The sequence below is a fragment of the Lepisosteus platostomus genome, chromosome 1, assembly GCF_059453375.1.
Source record: "Lepisosteus platostomus isolate fLepPlt1 chromosome 1, fLepPlt1.hap1, whole genome shotgun sequence".
NCBI classification, from domain to species: Eukaryota; Metazoa; Chordata; class Actinopteri; order Semionotiformes; family Lepisosteidae; genus Lepisosteus; species Lepisosteus platostomus.
The window spans coordinates 54,163,685-54,190,152 of NC_142611.1; the positions used below are offsets into that span (position 1 = coordinate 54,163,685).

The window sequence follows — 26,468 nt, forward strand, 5'->3', positions numbered from 1 at the left end:
TATAAAACCAATTACAATATTTAATCTCAGGTATTTTCTTAATTAAAACTTTTCTCAGGTTATAAGATGGCAAAGTTAAAATGTATCTTCAATATGCATCTTCCATATTCAAACTGCCAAGCTGTAATTAAATGACCTGTATAACTGGAAGAGATAGCAGGATAGTTGTGAAAACTGTCTTCCTCCAAAATGACAGAAACAGATACATAATGATAGTGACACTTGGACATTGAGAAGCAGGGAAGTGCTGAGAAAATCACTCGTAGCCTTCTTAAATCCAAACCAGCGTAAATTTGAGTAAGTCTTGACTTAAACTGATGTAATTAAACACAAATGAGTAGTTAAGGCACAGGGGGAGGTACACTTAAGTGCTTCCCTAGTTTCATTAGCTTAGTCAAGGAAATAATTAGAAACAGGCGTTTGAATAATTGAATAGATGTTTGGGTCTGAGTTTGGAAGGCCCAATCCTATATAAAGATCAGAAACATTTTTATTTATTTTTTTGTTTAATTGTGAGTTTGGTCTTCACCATGCTAGTGTGTAGAAACAAGTCAGGCCAAGATCTTAGGAAATAAGATCTAAGGACCTCAGAAAAAGAGTTATTGATTCTCATCTGTCTGGAAGAACGATTTCTAAGGATTTCATCAGTCCACTCTCAAACAGGCAGTCTACAAATGGAGAAAGCTTGAGACCACAGTCATTCTAACTAGGAGCATTCATCCTACTAAAATCTTTCTAAGAGCAAACTGGAAAGTCATCAAGGAAGTTAAAAAGAACACCAGAGTAACATCCAAGGAACTCTCGCCTTGGCTAATGTGAGTGTTCATGACTCAACTTCAGAAAATGACTGAACAAAAATGGTGTTCATGGAAGGATAGCAAAAAGAAAACCACTTCTTCCCAAAAAGAACACTGCTGCCCATCTGAAATTCACTAAAGAGCACATAGATCATTCACAAGGCTTCTGGAACAATGTTTTCTCTGCAGCTGAGTCAAAGGTACTGTAGAACTCTTTGGCCTCAAAGAGAAACATTTGTTTCAAATGTTCCAAACATTGCTTTCAAACAGAAGAACCACATCCAAACCATCAAAAATAGTGGTGAGAGTGGTGGTTTGGAGCTGCTTTGCTGCTTCAGGACCTGGGTGGCAGGCTGTCATTGACACAACTATGAACTCTGTATTGTAACAAGGTTCTAGAGGAGAATGTCAGACCCAATCACAGTGGGTATATCACATAACCCAAGCTACAGTAGCAAGTTTCAGATGGCATGTCTGAACTAATGCTCTGAATAAGCACATTTGCAGTTGGAACCACTCAGTAGCTGCAGATCTATAAAATTACTATAAGGTGTACTACAGTGCACTATTACAGGGTGATGCAGATGCTGTGGTTCACAGCCCCAGTGTATCAGATGGATGTCTCCTCAGTGCGATGCTCTTTGCCCTCTTCATCTGGTACACCACATTGGCAGCTTCATCCGAGAGACCCTGCAATCACACAGACAGTGATATAAACAGAAATGCAGACAGAGAGGGAGATGGAGACAGACAAAAAGAAGACACAAAGAATGAGTCAGGAAAGCAGACTGCATGCTAATTGAGAGAGGACAGATAAAAAGAAAGAGTGTGACAGTCTTCTACCCTATTGAAGATAACTGGTTTTCTTTAATTATAATACATAACTTAATGAATTATAGTAAAGTTGAAATGTCAGGTAAGAATCTATACCAGCCTTAAAGTGTACATACTATTAGAACATATCACAATGGAGCATACAAGGACTCATCTAGTTCCAATCATCTGCAAACTGACCTTCACTGGGACTGTCTTGCTCTGCGGCAGATCTCTGGACCTCTGGTTTTGAAAAGACAAAGCCTTTATAAGGGACATGGATTACAATAGGATTGTAGCAGTGGAGGAGGGGAAGAAGGTATCGGAGTCGAGAAAAATAGAGGTGGAGAGGTCAAAACAACAGGAGAAAAAGGAAGTCAGACAGGTTCTGTTGAAATGATGGGAATGGATCCTGGAGAAACTGGCTAAGAGGAACGCATTAATACAGGCTGAGACAAAGGTATCAGTGGGAGAAAAGGAAAAGATCTAAGTACCATCTGTATAAAACTGGTTGGAAAAGCTGTGGAAAAAGCTTAAAGATCCTAGGGAGCAGCATGAGACCCAGAACAGAGCCTTGGGGGAATCCAGTGGAGAGTGAGTGAGGTTCAGAGTTCACATTGTGCCAAGACACCAGGCAAGTGATGGTACAGTATATGGTGTCATATACAGTATTTCCAGGTCAGCAAACATTGACAGGAGGATGTACTGTATGTATGATGTACAGTTCCAGAGACATCAAGGGGATTAACACAGATGAGAGGGAATCAGCACAAGCCAATTGAAGGGCATTGGTAACTGAGAGAAGAGCAGTTGCAGTAGAGTGTATTTGTCCAAGGCTACACAGGTGAGGATTGTGCAGTGAGTGTTAAGAGAGGTAAGTGGAGAGCGGTTAGTAAGCATCCTGTTCAAGGGGTTTTGTGAAAAAAGAGACGGGAGACAAGGCCATAGTTCTCGAGAAAAGAGGAATCAATGGTTGTTTTTTTTAAGAGACGTGTGATGCAGATGTTTGTTAAGGAATAGGGTGAACATCCTGAGAAGAGAGAAGTTAAGGAAGGAGATCAGGGGCAGCAGTTTAGAAGAGGAATATTTCTCGTGGATCCAGCTGGAAGGTTTATGGCCCAGGATTAAGAACATGGCATCAATGAGGAGAACAATGAGTGTCAAAGGAGAAATGACAGGGTGGGAAATGTAGGGTGTGGAGGTGGAGTAGCTTGTTAAAACACACTTCTGTCTGTGTGTGAAAGTGGACACACAGTGTGTGTGAGTGACGCAGTGAACACATTCTTTCATGAAGGAGGTGCTGTGAGCTCACCTGTGTGTTTTCTGTGAGATCTTCACAAATATGGCTCATGGTGCTGATCCAATTGCCATAGACACTCTCCTCATTGGTGTTAGGTTGCTTGTCACTGTGGGCAGTGAAGAAATATGGTGTGAGTGCAGATAAACACACAAATTACACACACACTCTGATACTCACATACAAACACACACAACATAACTGGAAACAGCAGGATCTGTTCTACATCCCTGATCCCTTTCCCCTATTCCACTGATCCCATTTGCTTCACAGTCTGCAGTTTGTTTAGCATAATATGTCACATACTGTACCAATATGACATCGGTCTAAATAATAAAAAAATCTGCCAAAATCCCTTGTGGAACTCTGTGATGGAGCTGTCAGCTCTAGGGCCCTGTTGAAGGCTGATGAATGTTGCTTTCTGTCCTCCTTGCAGGACCAGACATGTAACGTGAGGGTGGGTAGCAGTGTGAATTTCTATATTGCTAGACCTCTGAGTAAATTGAATGCTTTGTTTGAGGTTCATTAGGCATAATGCATAAAATATGCATCTACACTCTCCAGGAATGGTTACTTATCATTTTAACTTTAGCTGGTCTTCAGCAGTACAGGTGAGTTCTGCTTCATTCTGGAGTGTGTTCTATTCATATTCTCACTGTAATGGGCAATTCTGGTCAGCAGCTTCAGGTTTCTTAATTAATTGCATACAAATTTATATATGCATGGTAAGGTTGTGTTTCTCTAGGTTTCATTCATTTAAAATTACTGGTAAACTGTACTAACATTTAACCTTAATGGTAAAAAAATGGTAATCTGAATTTACCATTGTTATTGTTAATCTACATTATATTTCATTTTAAATTCACAGTACCAGGTTGTTACTGAGGTAAAAGAGGTATGCTCACAGAACAGCTTTAAAAGCTTCACTCTTCATTGACAAAAGTGCACTTTTTTCTCAAACTCCAAATGTATAGTACTGTAGATTGGATGAAGAGACAACCACAGTTTGTTAATCACTTGAATCCATCTCTTTTTCTTATGTAACAGCTAGATTAAATACCAAGTGTGCTAGATGCACTCAATGGCCTTCTCTCATTTGTAACTGTTCATACAGTACATATGATTTCTCATGGTGGATTTGAAATTTTGAATTCATGCCAGGGAATATTTCCTTCTGTACCAAACAGTATTCTCCTTCCTCACTTTTTCCTTTCTCCCTTGTACCTGATTTGCTTCAGGAGTTCTTGTTGTGCTTGCAGCTGTCTCTGTGCCTCCAAGACTCTGCCTTCCATAGTGAGGCGGGCACACAACTGGGCACAGTGCACTCCAAGCACTGACATGTTCAGACTGCCAGTCCATACCCAGCTACAGAGTTTAAAAAGAGTATATTAAAGTGAAGAAAGCTGGTGATACTGCACTGCACAATCCATATTGAATCTGTACTATTGAGTCAAAGTTAATATACGGTAACACTGGCTTGCAATGTCATCATATAGTTATAGTGATAGTGCCCTTATGCTTAGGGCCCCTTGTTATATTTTACAATTCAACTACTGGTTGTAAAGTCTATACATTTATACTGGCCACCTAGTCAATATAGTGCTACACAGCCACACGCAATCAATAACATATAAAAAAATCTCAAATGTCTATATGACAGAATTTCAAAAAGCTATGAAACCAAACTAGCCAAAAGGGACAGATATTATTTTAGCAATTTTACTGGGAGAAATGAGGTATCTTTACAAAGTTTGGCCATACTTGTGAGATAGAACTGACAGTCATCATATTTAAGTACATAAATAAAGTGAAATAAAGTGAATAAAGTGTTATCAAAAAGTATATAAATAAAGTGTTATCAATTAATCTTTTATGAGGGAATTTATGAAAAACCTATGGAAAATAAAAATGTGGAAGTCTATAATTTATACTCTCTGTAGAGCTACTGTTGCTGCCTATTCAAATAACTCTAATAAGTTACTCCTTTACTATTCTTGTTCTTTTGTAATGCTGAAAAAAAAAGTTTTATTAAAATATATGCTGATTTTTATATGGTGTAATATAGTACAAAATAGTGCTTTATTGTACAAAATCCTGCAAGGATTTGACAGTATCAATCCGATGGACTTCAATTCTATTAGCAGTGAAGCACAAACCATAGGTCACATGTGGAAATTATGGGTAATTGCTTTTACATCTGAAAACAGGAGACACTGCTTCACACAAAGGGTTGAGGATTCTGGAATAAGCTACTCAGCAATGTTGTTGAAGCTGAAACCCCTAGTTCTATCATGAAATGGCTGGAAGAAATCATTGGATCAATAAGATTCTAACTACCAAACAAGGCAGATAGGTCAAATGCAGTTCTAACTCAGTGAGCTGTCATCTTTCATTGTAGGGTGAAGTTCTAACATGCAAGTCAGTACACGGTCAGTGGTTTGTGATAGTGGATCACCTGCTGGTTGTTACTCTCCTCTGCTCTGTGAGGATGCGGGTGGCTTTCTGCAGCTCCCGTGTCTTGAAATCCAGTTGAAGTTGAAAGGGAAGTCTGTCCCTCCGCAGAAAACCTGCAGCGCAAAAAAGAACAGAGGTAGTCAGACTGTGAAATCTTATTAACCAGGAAATCCAATTGAGATGTAGATCTTTAAAGGGAGACCCTGGGGGTGAAATTAGGGCAGGAAACACTTTATTACCTGACTGACAAAGGGGGGTCATCAGTGAGTCCAGAGTTTCTTAACATGTTTCACTAGAGAGGTGCTCTGTTGCAGGGGCAGAAAATTAATTCACCATATCTATTATATGAGAATCGGGGATAATCTAACATACAGTAATCTATCATAGAAATCAGCATGAAGAACGTTTGCTTACCCACACTGGTCCATAGTCTCATATATTTTAGACATAAAACGTAATTAGATCTTCCTGTAAGCCTTAACAAAAACATAAAAATAACCTGAACGTATAACATAGACATAAGATACTGTATATTTGGATTTTTTAATCAACACAGAGATCCAACAAAATATTCTTGTGTGGATGTGTACAGTACATAAAGTCTTAGATTCAGTCATTAGGGGCACCTCCTTGTGCAGTAGTGACTTCAACTTCACATTTCCTGTAACTGTTAATCAGCCTCCCACATCATCCTTTATGAATTTTGGCCAACTCCTCCTTACAGAGCTGCCTCAAGTCAGTGACATGTGAGGGTTTCCTTGCTTGAACAGCTTGCTTCAAGCCCTGCCATATAATTTCAATGTAGACCTGATTGTATGTTTAGGATAATTAGGCCTGATGCCTGACATTGTCCTCCCTGCGTACTTCATTGTATTGTCCCAAATGGGAAATTTGCTTTGCAGGCAGGTAAAAGACATGACACGATACAAAATGCATTTAACAGAACATGAACTGATTAACAAATAAGAAACACATGTATATATTGAGAAATAAAAAATAAATCTATAATAAATTGTCCAAACTAAGCAGGTTAATAGCAGTGGGAATAAAGGATAACTTATTCCTATTGCACTTAAATCTGGGAAGTCTAAATCGATGTCAAGATGGAAGCTCGTATTCACTGTGCAAGAAGTGGTCATGACAGTCAATTATTAATTCACTTTCCTGCTCTGTCTGTTTTTATTGCATGTATTAAGGTTACCAAACCAGGTTACTGCAGTCAATGTTTGGACAGATTCAAAAAAATCATCATTGTACAACACATATTAAAAGAACAGAGTTTCTCGGGAAGAAGAATCACTGTTGGTTCTGTTTAAATACATGTATGGTATCCATGTTTTCCTCAAAGGTAAGCATGTAATCAACAATAGTGCCAAGATTTTTGTATATGTTTTTCAGTTTCAATTTCTTGCTTCTCAGTCACTGATGGTTTTGTAACAGGTGGTTGCTTTCTGTAGTTCATTACCATATCCAGTTTTCGACCCATTAATATTGATGGAAGGAGTTGTTACACCACTCAAAAAAATAATTCACCACAGGCCCACGATCTGTGCCTCAACAATGATTGATTGAGCTCCCTCAACTATGACAATCATTTCTGGTCTTGAGGCACATAAGCAGTCACAAACCATGATACTCCCACCACCCTGCTTGACAATTAGGATGTGATTCTTCTGTTGGGAGGCAGTGTTTGGTTTTTGAGTCACAGAATGTCCAGAATGAAAAAACCTTTGACTCATCTATCCAGGAAACTGTCTTCCAGTTGTCTTGTGGATCATCCAGGTGCTCTGTGGGGAGCTTCAGATGGGGGACAATGTTTTTCTGAGAGATCAATGGAACTGACAGCAGCTCCACGGCCCAGTATTTGAATTTGAAGTGTGGAAGGGATGAGAGAATGAGAGAGAAAAAGAGCTTCTCTGTGCATTCACTCTGATAATATTCTTTCAAACTGTGTGGGTCTGCAGTGTTGCTGGCAGTGTATCTACAACCTGTCCGTCTTACTCTCTTGTGTGTGCAACCCCCACAAACTGCAATGGATGCTCTTCAGTTTGAAGACTGGATTGGTCAATCCTGGATATTTTATATATAAACCGTGACACTCACTCTCCACACTGGAGGGTTTGACAGCAAATTCAAAGGTGATCTCCAGGCCCTCGGTCACATTCCCAACCTCCTTAACCAACTTGTGTGAGCAGTGATCTTCATAGGGGTAGAATCTGAGACAGAGAGAGAGACACAAAGAAGGAGAGAGAGATTATAGGAATATAATTACCACCAGGGCATGCCACCATGCTTATTGAAGTACATGCATCAGACTGACAGCACTGAGAATAATGGGGGTGACGGGGCAGCAAAGGCAGACACAGATGTGAGGAGAGAACAGTTAGAGGTACTGAAGGCAGCTGTGAGGAGAGAACAGTTAGAGGTACTGTAGGGAGCTGTGAGGAGAGAACAGTTAGAGGTACTGTAGGCAGCTGTGAGGCAGCTGTGAGGAGAGAACTGTGAGGAGAGAATAGGTGGAGGTACTGTAACTGTAGGGAGAGAACAGGCAGAGGCAGCTGTGAACAAGGGGAGAACAGGCAGGAAGGTGTAGTGATACCACTGATGACAGTGGCAAGAACCATGAGATCAGCCAGGCCAGACAGGTTCTCAAACACTCACATGCCATCAGCTGACAGCAGGGTAGCCTTGACACTGGTGGCTATAATGTTATCCTTTAGTAGTGACTGGATCTCTGATGACACATTGCTGATGTTGACGATGTTGACCTGCAGAGGGCACATAGAGAATCATCTGGCTGGAGAGACCGTCCCATGATCACATTTACTCTACTTTCTCTAATTCACAATTTATTGTGAACGTCATAGCTTTCTAATTTGTATTTGTATGGACTGAGAAAACATTTTGATATGCATTTTTTGTATGGATACCCTTTATATTGACTTTTGAGACTGCAGACAAGTGTATTAAAACTCTGAAAACAGGAGGCACTTCTTTACATAAAAGGTTACCCAGCCATGCAGTCGGTGCTGATTCCTTCATGGCTGAATGAGATCCAACGATCAATTAGCTGCTAACAGCCAAAGGGCGCTAAACGGCTTCCTCTCTTTACAGCTCTCTTATGTTTTTACACATTGTACCATACCAATCCTCCCTCATATTCCCTTTTCCTCAAACTCATAACTTTCAACTCCAACTCAATATCCCCTGCAGATTTTATGTTTCTTCAGGGCAAGTGTAATCCATCTGTACAGCTGCAGGGTTACAAATCCATCTGCATAGTGTTCTGTAGCTGTCAGCACAATCTCAGAATGGAAATAATAGTGCTGTACTCCACTGAACTCACCTTCCCTCCAGTGCGGTCTGCCAGGGTTCCCACCTCCACCAGTCTGCAGTCAGTGCCTTTAAATGTCAGCACTGATACTATCACCCTGCCGGGATAAAATGCTGACACTTACTGTACTACTCCGTTACAAAACAGCACTGCCAGCTGCCAGCTTGGCATGAATTTTAGGTCCAGACACACACTGTAGATCAAATGTGTTTCCTTCAAATAATGGTTTATGTGCTAATCTGTGTAGGTATAACAGATTATTTATGAAGAAAAAATAGCAGAGCCTTCCTCTGTCTGCATGGTTGCCTCTCCTATGCTGTTTGTAACATTTTATCTATCTTTAATCTATCTGCAGGTGCAGTTCTGGAGAGAGCAGTGAACCTCGACCACTCAGACCTGGGCCTGCACTCACCCCTTGGCTGACGCCTCTTCTGCAAGGCGGCTGTAGAAGTAGGAGGAGGAAGGTGTGGGCTCTTCCTCCAGGTCACCCAGGCCAATATTCGCTCTCCCATCAGTGCAGATTATAACCTGGCAGAGGATAGAGAGTGAGGACTCTATGTTGCTACAATCTTAGTAGAAAGCTGCTTCACTTTACACAGCAACATGCCTCGATCTTTTCATCTTTCCTCTCAGCTTTCTTATCCTTCCATCACCTCTCTCTTCATTTTCTGTCACTACTTAACCCTCTATACCTTCCTCATCTCAACTGTCCTGTCATCTCTTTTTCCCTTCTTATCTCCTCTCCTATCTCTCTCCACTCCTATGCTGCTTCCCCTCTTCTCTCTTCTCTTCATTCCTCTCTCCTTGCCTGTGCTTCCTGTGCTTGATTCTGACCTTTGACCCCATGTATCTAGAAGCCATCGCTATGGAGATGAGTGCTGCTGGACCCAGTGCAGTGGCTCCATGTTCCTTCATTCTGGGGAAAGAGGGAGAAAGAAAAGGAAAGGAAGAGAGGCCATATTAACATGTACTGTATAGATCATGCTATATGAATCCAACACGATTCTTTAAGTAAACTATTCACTCATACACCATTACATTCACTCATATACCATAAATGAATAATCAATCATGCACAAGCAGATTCAGTTGTTTAGAAAAAGCCCGGTGTAGTGGTAAGTGATAACATACCTAATTTCTCCCAGTAAAATTGCTAAAATAATATCTGTCCCTTTTGGCTAGTTTGGTTTCATAGCTTTTTGTCTCTTATTCCCTTTTAGCTGGTTCATCCGAGAAATTACTTCAGAAATGTCCAGACCTGTGCTACTCGAGTGCTGGCCAAAACTAAATACTTAAGCCATATTTCTCCTGTGCTGAACCACCTGCAGTGGCTACCAGTTTCTTAGAGGACAGACTTTAAAATTCTCTTGTTGACAACTCAGGCACTACATGGTCTGTCTCCCATGTACACATGTGCATTAACTATCCCCACAAAGTAAATCTGCATAGTAGCCCAAGGTCTCAAACTTTGTTCCCCTGGCTCTAGGCTCCTCAGTGTTATTAGGATTTCATATCACACATTAGGGGACTGAACATTTTCAGTGGTAGCCCCCAACTTTTGGAACACACTTCCTAACATTAAATAAATTCCTGATATTAAAAATGCAGCTTCCTTTGATGTTTTTAAATCTGCTTTTATTGTACATTCTGTATACTGTATTGTTCTTTATTATATAATTCATATAAAGTGCCTTGAGAATGCTCTGTATAGAAAGGCGCTATATAAGTATAAAATTGATTGATAAAGTCATACTACAGTATGTGAACCATGTCAACTATGCACATGCAGGCCAATGTATTAATGGATAGACAATGACAGACTGGCAGAGACACTGACTCCTGAACTTTCCGGCTCAGTGGCAAGATGCTCTCTGCGATGCAGTGAGGGGTGGTAAAATTCTCGCCCTGTGATTTCAGGTGGTCATAGTCCATCAGACCCCAGTCTCTCAGTGTCAGTGGGACCGTAGTTCCATCCCCGTACACTGTCACCTGCACACAGGACAAGAGAGAAATATTGGATTGCAACAACAGGTCAGTCTGTCCACCAGGACTCCTATTTCTTGAAGATTTAGTGAATTTTGCAAGAGCCCAACATATTGGCTTTTTCAAGGGGCTGTAACAATTAATTCTACTTCTTAATTAATTCTGTATTAAAAAATCAGTAAACCTTAAACAGATTGACAGGTCCAATCAGTCTGTGAAACATTGAACACTACCACTCACTAGCATTTTTACAGTGGAGACATTCCTGAAGCTCAGGAACACATCAATCAAGAATATGATGGTGGAGATTATAAGAGCTGGGAGCTCCAGTGGGTTTCTGATGGACATACTCACCTCATCATTGAAGGTGACAAGAGCGACTCGGCGTCGAGGACTCGTCTTTAGCAGTGAGTTCAGCGACTTCAGGAGAGCATCCTGTACACTCTAAGGAGAACAGTACAGTAGCTAATATCAGACAGACTGACAAACCAAAACCTGGTCAGGCAGGGCACAGACTTAACACAGCTCAGTAAGAGTGACCAAACAGTCAACAAGGTCTAGCCACAAAGACACTCTCAACACAGCCTGTTCAGAGACCATGTAGTCAACGCAGCCTAATTATAACACAGTCAACACAGTCCAGTCAGAATCAACACAGATTTAACACAGCTGAGTAAGAAAGACCACACAGTCAACACCTCCCAGACAGACTAAGCACACACTCAACACAGTCCAGTCAGGTTTAGTACGAATTTAACACAACCCAGTTATGGTGGCCACACAGTCAACACAATCCGGAAGGGTTGTACACACATTCAAAAAGTCCAGTAATGCTAACTACGTATTCAATCCATTAAGACTGAGCACACAGTCAATACAATCCTTTCATAATGACTGCATACTCAACACACTCCAAGTTGACTGAGCCAATCAGCATAGCCACTGCATAGTTAATATGAAATAGACAAGTCTTTGTGCTTCCCAAATATATGCCAGAATCACTGCACAACGGGACTCCATCTCATTTCTGAAAACGTATTTTGCTTCTGGAAATATAGTGGTGTATGGCAGCAAAATAATTGAGGATGAATAACCTCAATAATCATGATGAAAAAGTTATTAGATCTCCCTGTACATCTGGCTACATGCCTGTATCCTGAAAAGTCCTGCATTGAACAGAGATGAGGAGTGTAGAGTGTAGACTGTGTCTATAAAGCACTGAGACATTAATGCTGTACCTAAAAGCTGATACAAATGACTGAGCCTATTCACTATCATGTTGAGTGGATATACCTGCAGTCTGGAGATGTAGAGAGGAGTTTTTGCTTTGCTTGCAGTTGATACCTGCAGAAAGAGAGTGGAAGAAAAAAATCATAAACACACAAGCAGAGGGACATACTTTGGCATGCAGCTATAGACAGAGAAAACATCAAAAAGCAATAATATACCGCCATTATATTGTGTAAGGTCATTTAACAATTATGGTAGGATCGATTTAATACTCCAAATATGAATATGAAGACTTCAATGGTTTCCCCTTATTCATAATTTTCTTATATGTTTTGGTTAAGTATATCTTTTGCTGGTAAATTGTAAAAGAGAGGTAGGAGCACTTGCTTTTTATTGGTTAATTAAGAATAAACAAGCTAACATTGTAAATGCATTTATTTTTAATCTTCCTGCACTGACAGGAAAGTAAGAGAAGAGATACAGAAAAGCCTCTGTCTGGATGGCCGGTCTGACCTCGTCTGTCACGCTCATGCTTCCTGAAATGTCCACACAAAACACCACCAGCATGTCTTCCAAGTTGATATAGTCTCCATCCATGTCCTCGCTCACGTATAAGACATCCCGGCTGTGAGAAAGGTGGCTGGCCGTGCTGGGGAGAACGTTCTCCTGTCCACAGAACTCACAGCACCAGACCTGCACAGAGAGACTCTGTCACCAGGGCACACCATGCTACACAAACAGCACAAACACACACCTGACACACAGATACTCACAGTGCCCTGCTGTCGATGGTGTGGGACGCTCAGGGCTGACAAGGAACCTTGACAGCTCTTGCAGTAAAAGGGGTTCTGAAACTGCTGTATATCTGCAGCTAAAAAACAGACATGCATTGTCCTCACTGAGACAGCACACACTGTACTGGACACTATCCTCACTGAGAGTACGCCCGTCACTGGACATTTGTCCTCACTGGTACAGAATACACTGTACTGTACTGTACATTGTCCTCAATGACACAGCATACCATGAACACACACTGCACAGGATACTCTCCTCAATCAACAACTAACTGCTGAAGATGCTGTTCTCATTGGAACATAAACATGCAGAGTTGACTTACCTTTAGTGATGTCCACCAGCCGGCCCACACTCACAGATACCACGTTCACATTGGCCTTCAGGTTCCTCTCATTGCAACTATGGGACACTGATGAAGGACAAACAGACAAGCAAACATCACAGTAAATATATCTTACATGTATTTGCAGCTTCACCAAGATTTGCTAATGCTCTTAGTTTGGTACTATATCATCTCTGAACTTGATTAATTTACAGTATTCACTACACCAGAACCTAGTATAGATCATTAATATAAATTAGATAATTAATATAAATTAGATAATTTTGTGGTACTCCACAGATTACATCCACCCATCTATTTTTTGTTCTTCTATAAAACAATTCCCAATCCAAACACATTACCCTGAATGCCTATTGTCTGTTATTTCAAAAATTAATATTGTCTGAAGAACTTTAGCAAACCCCATCTAATTATCACCATATCACTGTCATATGATCTATGTAGATCCATCTTTACTTTCCTTGTTCAATGAACTCTAATAGATTAGTTAAGCAAGACCTGCCTTTACTATAGCCAACCTGACTATTCCAAATAGGTGATTCTCTAGTTACAATAATTATTTCCATAACTTAACGTGTAATAAAAACCTTGGACTATAGATATGTGGTTCGGTTTTTTTTGTGTTTTTATGGAACTACATTAGCACTTCTTCAGGCCTTGGGGCCTCACTTGTCTTGGGTGGCTCGGTAATGCCCTATGAACAGCATATCTTTTTTCCTTAGGAACAAAGGGACTCAACTGCATGGCAGATGGTCCACAAAACTGTATAAATAAAAGTACATTTAAAAAACACAATCTATGTTAACAATTTCAGAAAGACAAAGTGTGACAATGAGTATGAAAGAAGCAGAGTGGGTTCTTCCCCTCTTTCACTACTACACTTGTCACTGCGTCACTGTACTGTAGATCTTCATGGCACCCCACTCACCACGGGGGGGCAGAGGAGGTGGGGCGCTGGAGGGCAGGGGCAGGGATTGGGGCCGCTGGTGCCTCTGGGATGTCCTGCTGCAGCTTCCCTGACGAGGAGGCAGGGGCGGGGGAACCAGGGAGCTATCTGAGGGGGAGAAAATAAAGCAGGTTGACAACGGTCCTGCAGTAAAACTGCTGATGTAACACTGCTGTACACACGCACGTACAGTATTCATACATACACATGCACACAGTTCCACAGATCCTCCCTCCGCTACACACACACAGCCCCACACACCCTCCCACCACCACACACACAGCCCCACACACCCTCCCATGGCTACACACACACAGCTCCACACACCCTCCCACGGCTACACACACACAGTTCCACACATTCTCCCTCTGCTACACACACACAGCTCCACACACCCTCCCACGGCTACACACACACAGTTCCACACATCCTCCCTCTGCTACACACACACAGCTCCACACACCCTCCCATGGCTACACACACACAGCCCCACACACCTTCCCACAGCTACACACACACAGTCTCACACGCCCTCCCACGGCTACACACACACAGCCCCACACACCCTCCCACCACCACACACACAGCCCCACACACCCTCCCATGGCTACACACACACAGCTCCACACACCCTCCCATGGCTACACACACACAGTTCCACACATCCTCCCTCTGCTACACACACAGCTCCACACACCCTCCCACAGCCCCACACACCCTCCCACCACCACACACACAGCTCCACACACCCTCCCACGGCTACACACACACAGCTCCACACACCCTCCCACAGCTACACACACACAGTTCCACACATCCTCCCTCTGCTACACACACACAGCTCCACACACCCTCCCACGGCTACACACACACAGCTCCACACACCCTCCCACAGCTACACACACACAGTTCCACACATCCTCCCTCTGCTACACACACACAGCTCCACACACCCTCCCACAGCTACACACACACAGCCCCACACACCTTCCCACAGCTACACACACACAGTCTCACACGCCCTCCCACGGCTACACACACACAGCTCCACACACCCTCCCATAGCTACACACACACAGCCCAACACACCCTCCCACAGCTACACACACACAGCCCCACACACCCTCCCACAGTTACACACACACAGCCCCACACACCCTCCAACAGGGACATGTAGTTAGACATATGTTTAGAACATTACACAAATTCACAATTCCTTATACAGACATATACAACACACACATTCATATACACATGCTCATGGCCCCCACCAAAGAACACTGTACAGTATATCTAAGGAAATTAGGTCAGAACATCGCTAATGATGACTGCAGTGGTGGTTAGAAAGTTTCCTTTGCACAGACACTCGACTTGTTTGTGTGCTAGACTATGTTGCAAAAACCATATCGTACAAATATCACATGGGTAATTCTGAGCTGTAAGAATGTAGGTGTTTGTATTAATTCTTCAATGTCCTTGTCAAGAAAATTCAAGGATAAAACCAAAACAAATTAGCACGCTTGGGTGTAGACCAAAGCGTGTGGAAGACCAAACCAAATGTTAGCTTAAACTTTGCAATTACTAGGTGAACTAGTAAGACATCATTTTGAATGTTGTCTTCAGTTTTGGTCACCACATTAGCAAAAGGAAAATTTCAAACCATAGAAACAAGATCAGAGCTGCAAGGTGCCAAACTCTTCAAGTAATGGTAGAACAGAATTTTAGATGCAGTTTGCAAACTTTCTTATATAATTGAGGCTCTCCTATACATTATGCTTGTTATATACATACTGCACGTATATGTGTTATATACATATTCTTGTTATATATCATGTACATCACACCTTTTACTTCTGGCTGAGAGGGAATGCAGGCACTTCTGGCTGCTGCTTCTCTCATGTCTCTTGTTTTTATATGCGTCATACTTTTCATCTTTCAACTTTTTTTTTTACTTCACTTTCATCATTACATTTATCACCAACTGTAGCTTGTTTAACATTGCAATTTCTCTATACCACCTGCTACTGCCCTGATCCAGTATTTCTTTCCCGGTTTTTGTCACATCATCCCAGATTCCACCAAAATGCTCATAAGGTATTCCTTGCTGCAACTACTGAATCTTAAATGATCTTAAATATCCACCGCAGTTCTGGATGCCATTTTCTTCCTTCATCCCCTTGCGGAGTTGTGGTACCCATTTTTCAGCGCAAGGCTGCTAGACTGTCCCACACTGGTGCTGACCTGCAGAATCTTCCCTTCCCTGCCTGGAACCCATCCCCTTTCCAACAAATCCATTGGCTCACCGAGACCAGACAGATCAGCATTACTCATCACTCGATCCACAAAGAGCAAGGCTGCTCTACTAAATTATTTCATCACAGAGCAAAAATTTGATTTTCGATGTCTGACTGAAACCTGACACAGACATTAGGATAGTGTCTTGTTTAACAAAATAGTGCCTCCTGGTTACAGTTTGTTTGAACAATCTCTCTCTTCTGGCCATGGTGGTGCCATAATTGTTATTTATAATCTCCTTTTCTGTTGAAGTCCTGTTACTGTACCACTGCTGTATTCTTGTTTCAAATGTCTCTCTTCCCCACTCTATTGTTATTATTACTGTATATAGACCCTCTAACCCTCATGATGCTTTTTAAGGTGCGTTTACTGATTTATTTTCTGTTATTTTCAAAGTTAGGAGGATTCTTATTCTTGGTGAATTTAATATCTACATTGATTCACAGTCTTTCAATTTAGCTCAGGATTTTCCAGCTTTGATGGAAGACTTTGATCTAAACCAATTTGTTCTTATAACTCATCAAAGCCTTGATTCAGTAATTGCAAATGACTCGTTTTTCACTTCTCTTATCTTGAACTAAGTCTCTCTGACAACTTAGCTATTCTCTTCAATCTAGAATTTCCTGTTTCACACTGTTCCCCCTCATGCTCTGGCGATCTGTTGACCAGGCTAGGTTTGCAAATTCTGACCTGTCCACTATACTTTGCTTTTTTAATTCTGATCCTTTAGAAGTACAAATGCTTAATAGCTCTCTCGTCTACCCCTGAAACCTCAGCACCTCTTAAAACTCGAACCATCTCTTTTTTTCACTCTCCCCCATGGTACACTGACCAGCTGTGTTAAATGAAGGCAGTCTCCTGAAAACTTGAAAGTAGGTGGCATTTTTCTGCCCTTAACGTTAATTTTCAGTCTTGGAAGGAAGCACTTCTGTGCATACAATAATGCAGTTGAGCCTGCTAGATCTAGCTACTTCTCCTACATCTTTGAGAACAACCATAACACCCCCAGACATCTATTCTCTAAAATCAGCAATTTTCTGAAGCAAAACTGCCCACCACATTACCTGCCTCATCCCAGCTTTGCAACACATTCTTAATAGTTCTTTAGCTCCAAAATCGACAACATCCAGCATCACACTCTTTCTACAACACATGTTACCACCAAACCTCCACCCTGCTTATCTAGGTTTACTAGTTCCCTTCTCTCTAGCTTATCTCTACTTGGCTCTGCATGCCTCAGCAAACTGGTTGTGCACAATAAATCCATAAATTGCCTATGACATCCCATCGACACTGCTTTATTTTAATATAATGTACATGTACAATATACTGTCAAAACATCGATCTTCTACCTCCTATGTTGTCACTAATACTTTCTGTACCTTTCATACATACATTCATACATTCTTGAACTAACTAAACTAATTAGACTGGCATACTGTATACTGTATCACATTAAGTATAATACATGTACTGCCACAGTTTTTTCTATGCATTATGCTATGAGAAAGTCTGAAAGATGGGCAGAGAGATAACTGTCAGAAACAGAGAGTTAGTCCTGCTGGGAGACAAGAGACACACACCCACACTCACCACACAATATGTAACATCCTGGTGTGACCTAGGAGACAATCTGCACCAAACAACCTACAATACTGTACTATACATAATACTATGGCAGCAATGTAGTATTTCAGGATCTAAGCCAGGCTCAGCAGTAAGTTTTTTTGATGGACCATAGGTAGCACAGTTCCCGTTTGGAATTTACTGTATCCTTGTCTAATATACAGTAATTTAAATTGCTTGTTCTGCAATGTTTACTGATCCTCTACCTGTACATGAATCTTGATCATTGATATAAATCATGAAGTGGTTCTCTAGTGGCGTCCCTATGGCACTCCACTAATTACTGCATCCCATACTGTATCTGTAGTCTCATATGCTATCTTTGTGTATCCATTCTTCCCACCATGCTGTAATGTTAATCCTTTCAGGAAGGATAACACCCATTCTCATAGAAAACTGAAACTGTCTTTCCAGCAAAGCAACTTTGAATTGAAACATAGCAAGAGAGAGTGTCTGGGGTAAGGAAAGTGAAAAGGAGCAGGGAGAAGCTGTGACGGAGAGACGTTCAATGAAAGAGTAATAGAGAGTGAGAGATAGATAGTGTGACGGAGAGGAACATTACCATCCTGGTAGCCCTGGTGACTGCGGGGGATGACAGCAATGCGGTTGTCATAGTCATGATAGTCTCGATAACTGGAGGAGCTGGGCCCTTGTGCAGCAGACTGGGTAGACCCATCCCAGCTGGAGTAAGAGCCACTGGGCACAGCAGCGTACAGAGCTATTAAAGAAGACAATGAGATTGGGTCAGAGCAGCATTGAGAAGAGGCAGCAGCACCATCATACACCGACATAAAATTATGCTTTCCCAACAAGCACAAACATGGAGAATAAGACGCTAAGGAAGCAAGGACCAGATGACACAAATGGAAGTTAAGGACCATTTAAAACAGAAACCGTTTAAAACAGTTCTTTATTGCGATAAGAACTATTTGTTTGGAATTTGGTTTAATGAGCTCATACAATTAAAAACACACAGTACACAAATATTCAACATATTATTATTATTATTATTATTATTATTATTATTACAATATTACAAATATTAAAGCTGATAATAAACAAAATCCACCCAACACATTCACAAAGCATCCTAAATACACATCAGTAATAAAATAAATACAGTATAACAGTGATAAACGACAGTGAGGCCTGATAGAATAACAATGAGCCGTGCAAAAATACCACAATTAAGGTGCAGAGTTTATGCATCTCAAATCTTCCAGGTACAGTAGGTGCTGATGCAAAACCTACTGTAGTAGTCCTTGTCTTGAGAGGGGAGAGAAGTTAACAGAGGTTGGGCACAGTGGGAAGGGTCAGCAAGGATCTTGAGAGCTTTGCATTTTGGTCTAGAGAAGTAGAGTGATTCCACAAAGGTGATATACACTACCTACACTATACCTACACCTATTATACAGTATATATAGTGTACCTACTATACCTGCACTACTACACTGCCTGTAGACACAGGGCTGTGGTCAAGTTTCACATGGTTTACAGGCTATTAGTCAATAGTTTAATTTTTTCCAGTGCATTTTTATTGGTAAATCAATGTAAAAATAGAAAATTTTAAAATAGATAATTAAAATTATTATTTTTTAAATGGAACTTTAAACAAATTTAGTATATGAGAAAAGGTACTGTATCTAACCACACTGTCACAGTTTTTTTCACCTAGCCAAATATAATTTAGTAACACAAAGAGGTTAATTTCTTACTGCATAGAAACAGTGAGCTAAAATCCAAAGAGGCTGCATTTTGTCTCACTGTCCCTTTACCTGAACCTTCAGCTAGTTTGGCCTTTGCTGATTTATGTTTTCCTCTACTCTACTCACCAACGGAAAGTTCCACTTCACAGTAAAAGATTTGTATTGTCTTATCCTTTCGCTTTTAAAGGTGGAATTAACCACTGCTTGTACCTTTGCAGCTCACACACTGATACAGCTCCAACTCCAACCTTTTTGTATTTCCATTTCTGTAGCTAAATGGAACAAAATATGGTTTATGTGTGTTCCAATCTCCTGCCAATATGATCATCATCCTGTATATGAAGATTATTTTCGTAAGATACATTTTATTGATTTAGAGTTTTTTTTTAATTTAGACACTTAGAGGGAGCCAATTGTTTGCCAGATAGCAGTTATTGTAGCCAATAAGTAAACACCCTTGTTTCCTAAGAGCAAAACTGAAAATACATTGTAGGGGAGCAGTTGTAGTAGTGGAATTTTATTGATCTGTACTTACTAGTTACACAGTGCAAAATGAATGTGTTCGACCTCTAATAGAATCTATATGATCATTTATTTTAAGTAAGAGTGCAAGTACTGTAATCAGTTATGATGTTCAGCATTTTTGTAGTAGAGCTGCCTTGTCTTCTACATTTCGCATTCTTTGAGAACACTTTTCAGAGCGGCTAGCTTGTTTTGAGGCAGAGCACAGAGAATACAGAGAATTTAGCAGAGATACAGAATATCAATTGTCATGGCAGAGTTACTGTATTACACACCTAATACAACTCTACATGTTTGTGTTAAATCAATTCCACATGTTTACTCTGGACCACTGAATAAGCAACAGGTATTTTAATAGATGAAAGTGAAGTTTCTCAGCTCACTGGAAACTACTGCAGAACAACAAAGGGTCTGTGGTATCCAAGTCTCACTGCACAACACGTCTCTGTACCACTGCAACCTCAGTGCGGAGAAAAGGATAAAAGTATGAAGCATGGTCCCTGGCAGCCCGAGGACACGCAGACTCAGCTTTCTCAGAACAGAGCCGAAAAAACCCTACAGGGCCCTGGTAAAGGAAGCAGAATGCTTACAAGATCTCTGATGGACATCAGCCAATCACTGCTGGGCTCATGCTCAGGGATTAATGAGGACAGCGGCTTCCTGTGCCACTGAAGGAAGGAAACAACTGCTACTGCTTTGCCTGTCATGACAGAACACCCTCCCCCCACAACAAACAGCATCCCAACACACACTCCCTGCCCACATAGCACTCCTAACACACATTCAGCACCCCGACACTCACACTCCCTGCCTACCCAGCACCCCTGACACACATACAGTACCCCAACATACACACTTCCTAATCACACAACACCCCTGACAAACAAACATACTACACCACTCCGTCACACACTCCCCCCCCCCCCGATCACAGAGCACTGCTGACTCACACACACTATTTGCTCAAATTCCTGACACTGGGATCTTTGATTAGGCATGAGCCCTAACATACTGTATTGAGGTATCACATTTGCGGGTACAAAACAACAAAAATGCTCCAAAAGAACCTACAACTATAGCCAGAGTCCATCAAGGTCGGTGATCCCAGCTTACTTTTCTGGATGTTTTGACCAATCATGAATCTTGCAAAAACATGTCTCCAAGGATTCTTAACCGCTTTATCTCCAAACCAGTGGCAGTGGTTTTCCACGCAGCAACACATTTCTGTCCCAAATAAGGAACCTGCAGACTGAGGATCTACTGTACCATGACTGCACATGCACATGCACGTACTTGGCCCACAGCTCATCTGATTTCCTTTTAGATAATGAGAAGTACAGTGCAAGTCTGTTGTGAAGTGCAGGACATTGTTTGGAGAAAAAAGAGACTCACTCTTACCTGGAACATCTGACACTGGCTGCCAGTTACACACCACATGACTGCAGGCAAATTCCATCTCCTACCCTGCCAAAAACACAGAGTGAGCAACAGAGGAGACAGGGTAATGTTAGAGGACAGGGTGCACATATGTAAGACTGAAGTGGCATTTTATCAACCCCATCAGCAGAAAAAGGATTAATAACAAGATACAAGTCCTAAAGTGTGCAAAATAATGCTCCTTAAATGGGGCTCTCAATATACTGCTCGGAGTAAAGAATAGTGAAGAGAAGGTGTTGTTACCATACTGTAGGTCATCCATTTTAACAGTTTAGAAAATGATAACCTTTACATGAAGAATTTAATCTTTAATAATGTTTAAATAATATGAAAAAAAGAAAAAAAGATGATGAATTTAATAGCCTGTTTCAGTTGCCCACAACTCTTTAATGAAAAGCACCTCCTGCTCTTGGTTTTAAGTGCTCTTTTGTCTAGATTCTATGTGTGTCCTCTGCTTCTTGTTTCACTACTGAGTCTGAAGAGGTCCACCGCTTTCACTTTGTCAATGCCTTTAGGACTATGAATTCTTAAGAAGAAACATGAAACTGTGTGAGTACTGTACTGTGTGAGTACTGTAGTTGCAAATGAGAGGTGGCCATTCAGCTCTTTTTATGTGTCTGTTTCTTCTATTTACTAATTTCAAAGTTTAGTAACTAAGATCATTTAAAACTTTGTCTAGCTATTTATTGAAAGTTCCCAGAGTTTGACTCTTGGCTGGGATGCCAGTTCAGATAACCATAACTAGAAAAAAAGAACACAAAAAGAAGTGTTTCTTTTTCTCCATTCTAATTGAAATCCCCTCCAGTTTTCTATGATTCCCTTGTTTCCTTATTACCCTGGGTTAACCCTACGTATACCATTTAGGATCTTATACTGTACATTTTAATCTTCTCTAAATCAAATTTGTTCTATAGTTGTGTCTGGTCCTTTTGTAGGCTTCTCTGTTGAAGACTACAGCTGAAGTACAGCTGCTTCAACCTGTCAGCGTAGGACACTCCCTTAAGCACAGTATCTCTGGTTGCTCTTCAATGGACTGATTGCGGAGCAGTAACATCATATATCATAAATATTATATATATATATTTTAAACATGATGAACAAAATAATACACAATATTCTAAAAGATGTTTCATGAATTTTCATGAAACCTACAGTAAGATCCCCATTTTGAAATCCTATGCTTTTATTTATATATCCTAAAATGTGTTTTTTCACTCTGTCAGGAGGAAAATGACATACTATATCAACATAAACACTAGAGTTTTTGTCATAAGTAGCTTCAACAAGTGCTCCCCATCTTAGATTCGTAGCAAATATATGCAGGTATTTAGTAAATGCATGTAGGTACAGTATGCAATTGAAGAAATGAGGAAGACCAGAGTTCCTAATAACGACCCCTGTGGTACTCCACTAATTACATAATCCCAGTTTGAGCTTTCATCCCCTATTTGTACTCACTGGTTTCTAACCATTTTCTATTTCTTAATTCAAATACATGCATTACTTTTAATACCTACAGCCTGTAATTTAAGATTTCGTTTTTTTATATGAAACCTTATCAAAAGACGATCATCTAGTTTAGTTATTTTTCCTGTTTCTGTAACTTCACATGTAATACAAACATTACATAATGTGATAATCATGGTCTATAATTACTTGACATAGTTTTGTCACTTTTTTATGGACTATAATATTTCCTAATAAGAACTACATGCTGTAGTTCCTGTGTTGTGTTAATGGCCTCTGAATAGAATTTTGTTTTTCCTTCAGTACAATTGGAAAAATACCATCAAGCCTTGGAAATTTGGTTTATTTTACGTTTTTCTAGTACCTATAACACTTGTGCTAACAATGAAACTGAAAATAACATCCTGACTTCTTGCTGTCATTAAGGGGCAATCATTAACTGGTGATTGCTCTACTGTCCTGTTTGGATTGGTAAATAGTGCACCTGGCTTTCCCTCAGGTTAGTTGAAGTACTGTAGTTTCTCACTTCTCTGCCTAATCTGTTACGTCATGATGTGCTGGAGCAGAGCACTTTCCTGTAACTCCTAGCTGGATCCCAATAAATGAGTCTTAGCCATTTTAACTATGTCATTTTTTAGAAATTAAAACCTTTAACGCATATTTGCCCAAACTGAAGTAACAGGTATGAAATTGAATAACTTAATCTAGGCAAACACTGTATACACTTGTACATAGAGCCAGAAAAATCTGAAATGGGAAAAATCCTGTTCAATAGCATTCATATTTACAAATTCAGCAGCAAGGCTTCAAAGACCTTTGAAACACGAAGGATGTTAATCCCTAGGAGAAACTGCCTCTTTAATCCACCTGCCCCACCTGTTGGAGCACTAGCACTGTGCATACCTTTAGTGCTGAAGCATTCAGATCAATATCTCCAGCAGGCTGCTGCTTTAACCCCAGGTCTATACAGCCTCTTTCACTGTGCTGCTGTTTTTCACTTGCGTTATCACTTTTCTTTTAACCTTTTTTTTAAGAGCAACTAATATGTAACCCCATTCTATTGAAATATCAAACTTTCCAAGTCGACATCCAGGATGAAACAGAACATCAGAGATTAAACCAAATATCCCACAAGAAATTGTTACACCTGGATCAAAATGAACATCCTGGCCAAGCTGAATCTGTCCAATGTGCTAGTTGCTGTGGAAAGATGAACCTCCTATGAAGCAGGGAAACGAATACTCTGAATACATACAAATATACATTAACATGAACCCTTTGTGGAACAGAAGGGCCCTGTCTGCAGCTGTAGTAAGACTCCAATTAGCTTTTCAGAAAAGGGGGGAAATCTTGGAGAAATCCCCATCATGTTCATAAAATATAAATAAATTAATAGAATGACTCACAGTAGAGAGATTAATGCTTAAAACTGTGGTAACTTTCAACTCTCCTTACTTAGAGGTGGAAGATTAATATATATATATATTCAGAAGAAATTCACATATCTTGTCTATTTCAATAATACCTGAATTTCCCCATCAGGTTACTTGAATTAGAAACACTTAATTAATTAACTTAATTTCTCTTACAAACCAATCACCTACTGCAAACCTAAATAATTTGGTTGACATTATTCCTTCTAATAGTTTCACAGTACAGTAAGACTAATTTATCCCTTTATCTTAAAGACTTGCATGGTACATCTGTAAATCTTAATTCTGAATTGAAGACTGGCCACGGAATCACATTCAAACTCCAAATTGGATTCACCAAATTGGACAAAACAACAAGATTATGTTCATATTACCGAGGCATCACACAAGGGCAGATATACTGCTCTACATTCAATTAGCTAGTGGAAGCATGAATCCCTGCAATTTGGATCCATCATCATAGCTTTCCACCATCAGACCTCCATCATGCAATGGGTCTCCGGCACCAAGGCAAACATGTCGTGTACATTGTTTTTCTTCAGGAAATAAAACCAAACTTCACATATAAAACTGCTAATAAATACTCTTTGCTACCATTCTGATATTTATTGAGCAATTATTGGTTTATTGAGCAATTTTCTACAGTATATCTATTTAACTAGTTTGATGTTGCCTTTGTAATCTTAACAGAGAGTTTTTAATGCTCTCCGATCCCGTGAAAAATCTGCTGTTGGTTTTCTAATAGTAACTGCAAAAGATTAAAGTGATAAAGCAGGTATTTTTATTCATTTCTAAGTCTTTAAAAATAAATACTACAATTAAAAAGTATTTTGGAATCTTATCTAGCCCTTATCTAATGAAAGAAAGGTTATGCAAAAGTACATAATTCATTTTTCCTTGTTTGATTTATTTAAAAATGAATGTATAGCACAAAAAATACAATGCTGACTCAATCCCATCATTGTCATCGACACATCTGCAGAGTCTGTGGAGTGAGCCTGTCTACTGACCACCCCAGTACACTGCACCCACACTGAGAGCTAGCTCTGGGAAGCACTGTGTACTGCACCATCACAGCAGGTCCCAGGGAACACCAGGGCAGCCACTGACTTCACATACCTGAGAAAGCTGCACAGGGCACAGGTTGTCTGTCCCAGATCTCTGTTTGTCTTGCTTGTGTGTTGGCACCTGTCCGTCAGACTCCAGTGTCTGTGTGCTCTGGTGCAGGGCCTGTGTTGTGTGTTGTAACCAGCTCGAGGACAGATGTCGTACCGCTCTTGACACAGAGCAGGAAGTCACAGCAAAGAGATGAACGACTGAGAGAAAAAACGAAAATAGGAGGGAAGACGGTGTGGTTCAGTAGGTGGGGGATTTTTTTTAAGAAACGCAAGCCCTTCTCTTATCCTTGTGCATCACTCAGACATAACAGGACTTACAACAGGAAAATAAACAATTCTTCCTCTTAAAGCATATTGTTAAAAAGAATAAAGGTGCAGTACTTTGTTGTTCATTATCTACTGCCACTGGATTGAATATTAAACGCAGGATAACAGACAAATCAGGAGCAAAGTCTTTAGAGTCGCTCCAAGATCAGCTGTGATCTTAGTTATTAACTTATCTTTGCTTTCACAACAGAAACAAACGTTGTTCAAAAAAGATTTCTTTTGCAGTCTTCAAAACAGCAGACTTAATCTGCTCAAGGCTAAACCACACAAGCTAAGAGGTGGGAGGAATGCTTTTCAAATGTCATGAAATTTTGCCCACACTTTGCAAATAACAAAAATTAGATAATTATAGTCTATGAAAAGAAGTTAAAATAAAATGAAAGATTTACATATTGAGCAATTTCAACAACATTAATAATTAATTACAGCTCTAAACTGTTTTTTATCCAGAAATATCTCAAAGTCTTTTAAACATAGCAGGGAACTCAATTAATCCACTATTAAAGTGCAGTTCCAAGTAGATAACATGCAATGGCCATTCT

General features: G+C 40.4%; 1 protein-coding gene and 1 long non-coding RNA gene across 4 annotated transcripts in view; one reads left to right on the plus strand and one right to left on the minus strand.

Annotated features, from left to right (window-relative positions):
- The window catches only part of LOC148678206 (uncharacterized), a 33,332-nt gene extending 24,142 nt beyond the window's left edge, over positions 1-9,190 (plus strand). The window contains exon 4 of the long non-coding RNA XR_015936924.1: positions 9,051-9,190. This is a non-coding gene — a long non-coding RNA (uncharacterized LOC148678206). The remainder of the gene's footprint in view (positions 1-9,050) is intronic.
- LOC148678207 (circularly permutated Ras protein 1) lies at positions 1-25,932 on the minus strand. Of its 3 annotated transcripts, none has more exons than XM_088632411.1 (20): positions 25,601-25,932; positions 21,543-21,603; positions 18,479-18,634; positions 13,978-14,103; positions 13,029-13,115; positions 12,682-12,779; positions 12,422-12,601; positions 11,972-12,022; positions 11,033-11,122; positions 10,533-10,684; positions 9,530-9,611; positions 9,108-9,223; positions 8,708-8,792; positions 8,023-8,129; positions 7,465-7,577; positions 5,363-5,474; positions 4,132-4,272; positions 2,923-3,016; positions 1,812-1,853; positions 1-1,487 (listed from the first exon to the last, which is right to left on the minus strand). In XM_088632411.1, exons 2-20 carry the CDS (start codon positions 21,598-21,600, stop codon positions 1,392-1,394), a joined length of 1,986 nt encoding a protein of 661 aa, XP_088488537.1. In that variant the 5' UTR covers positions 21,601-21,603; positions 25,601-25,932; the 3' UTR covers positions 1-1,391. The 3 variants fall into 3 exon arrangements, with proteins under 3 accessions (XP_088488537.1, XP_088488529.1, XP_088488545.1); XM_088632403.1 differs by having other exon boundaries at positions 21,543-21,608; XM_088632419.1 differs by lacking the exon at positions 1,812-1,853 and having other exon boundaries at positions 21,543-21,608.
- Between the last annotated feature and the right edge of the window lie 536 nt (positions 25,933-26,468).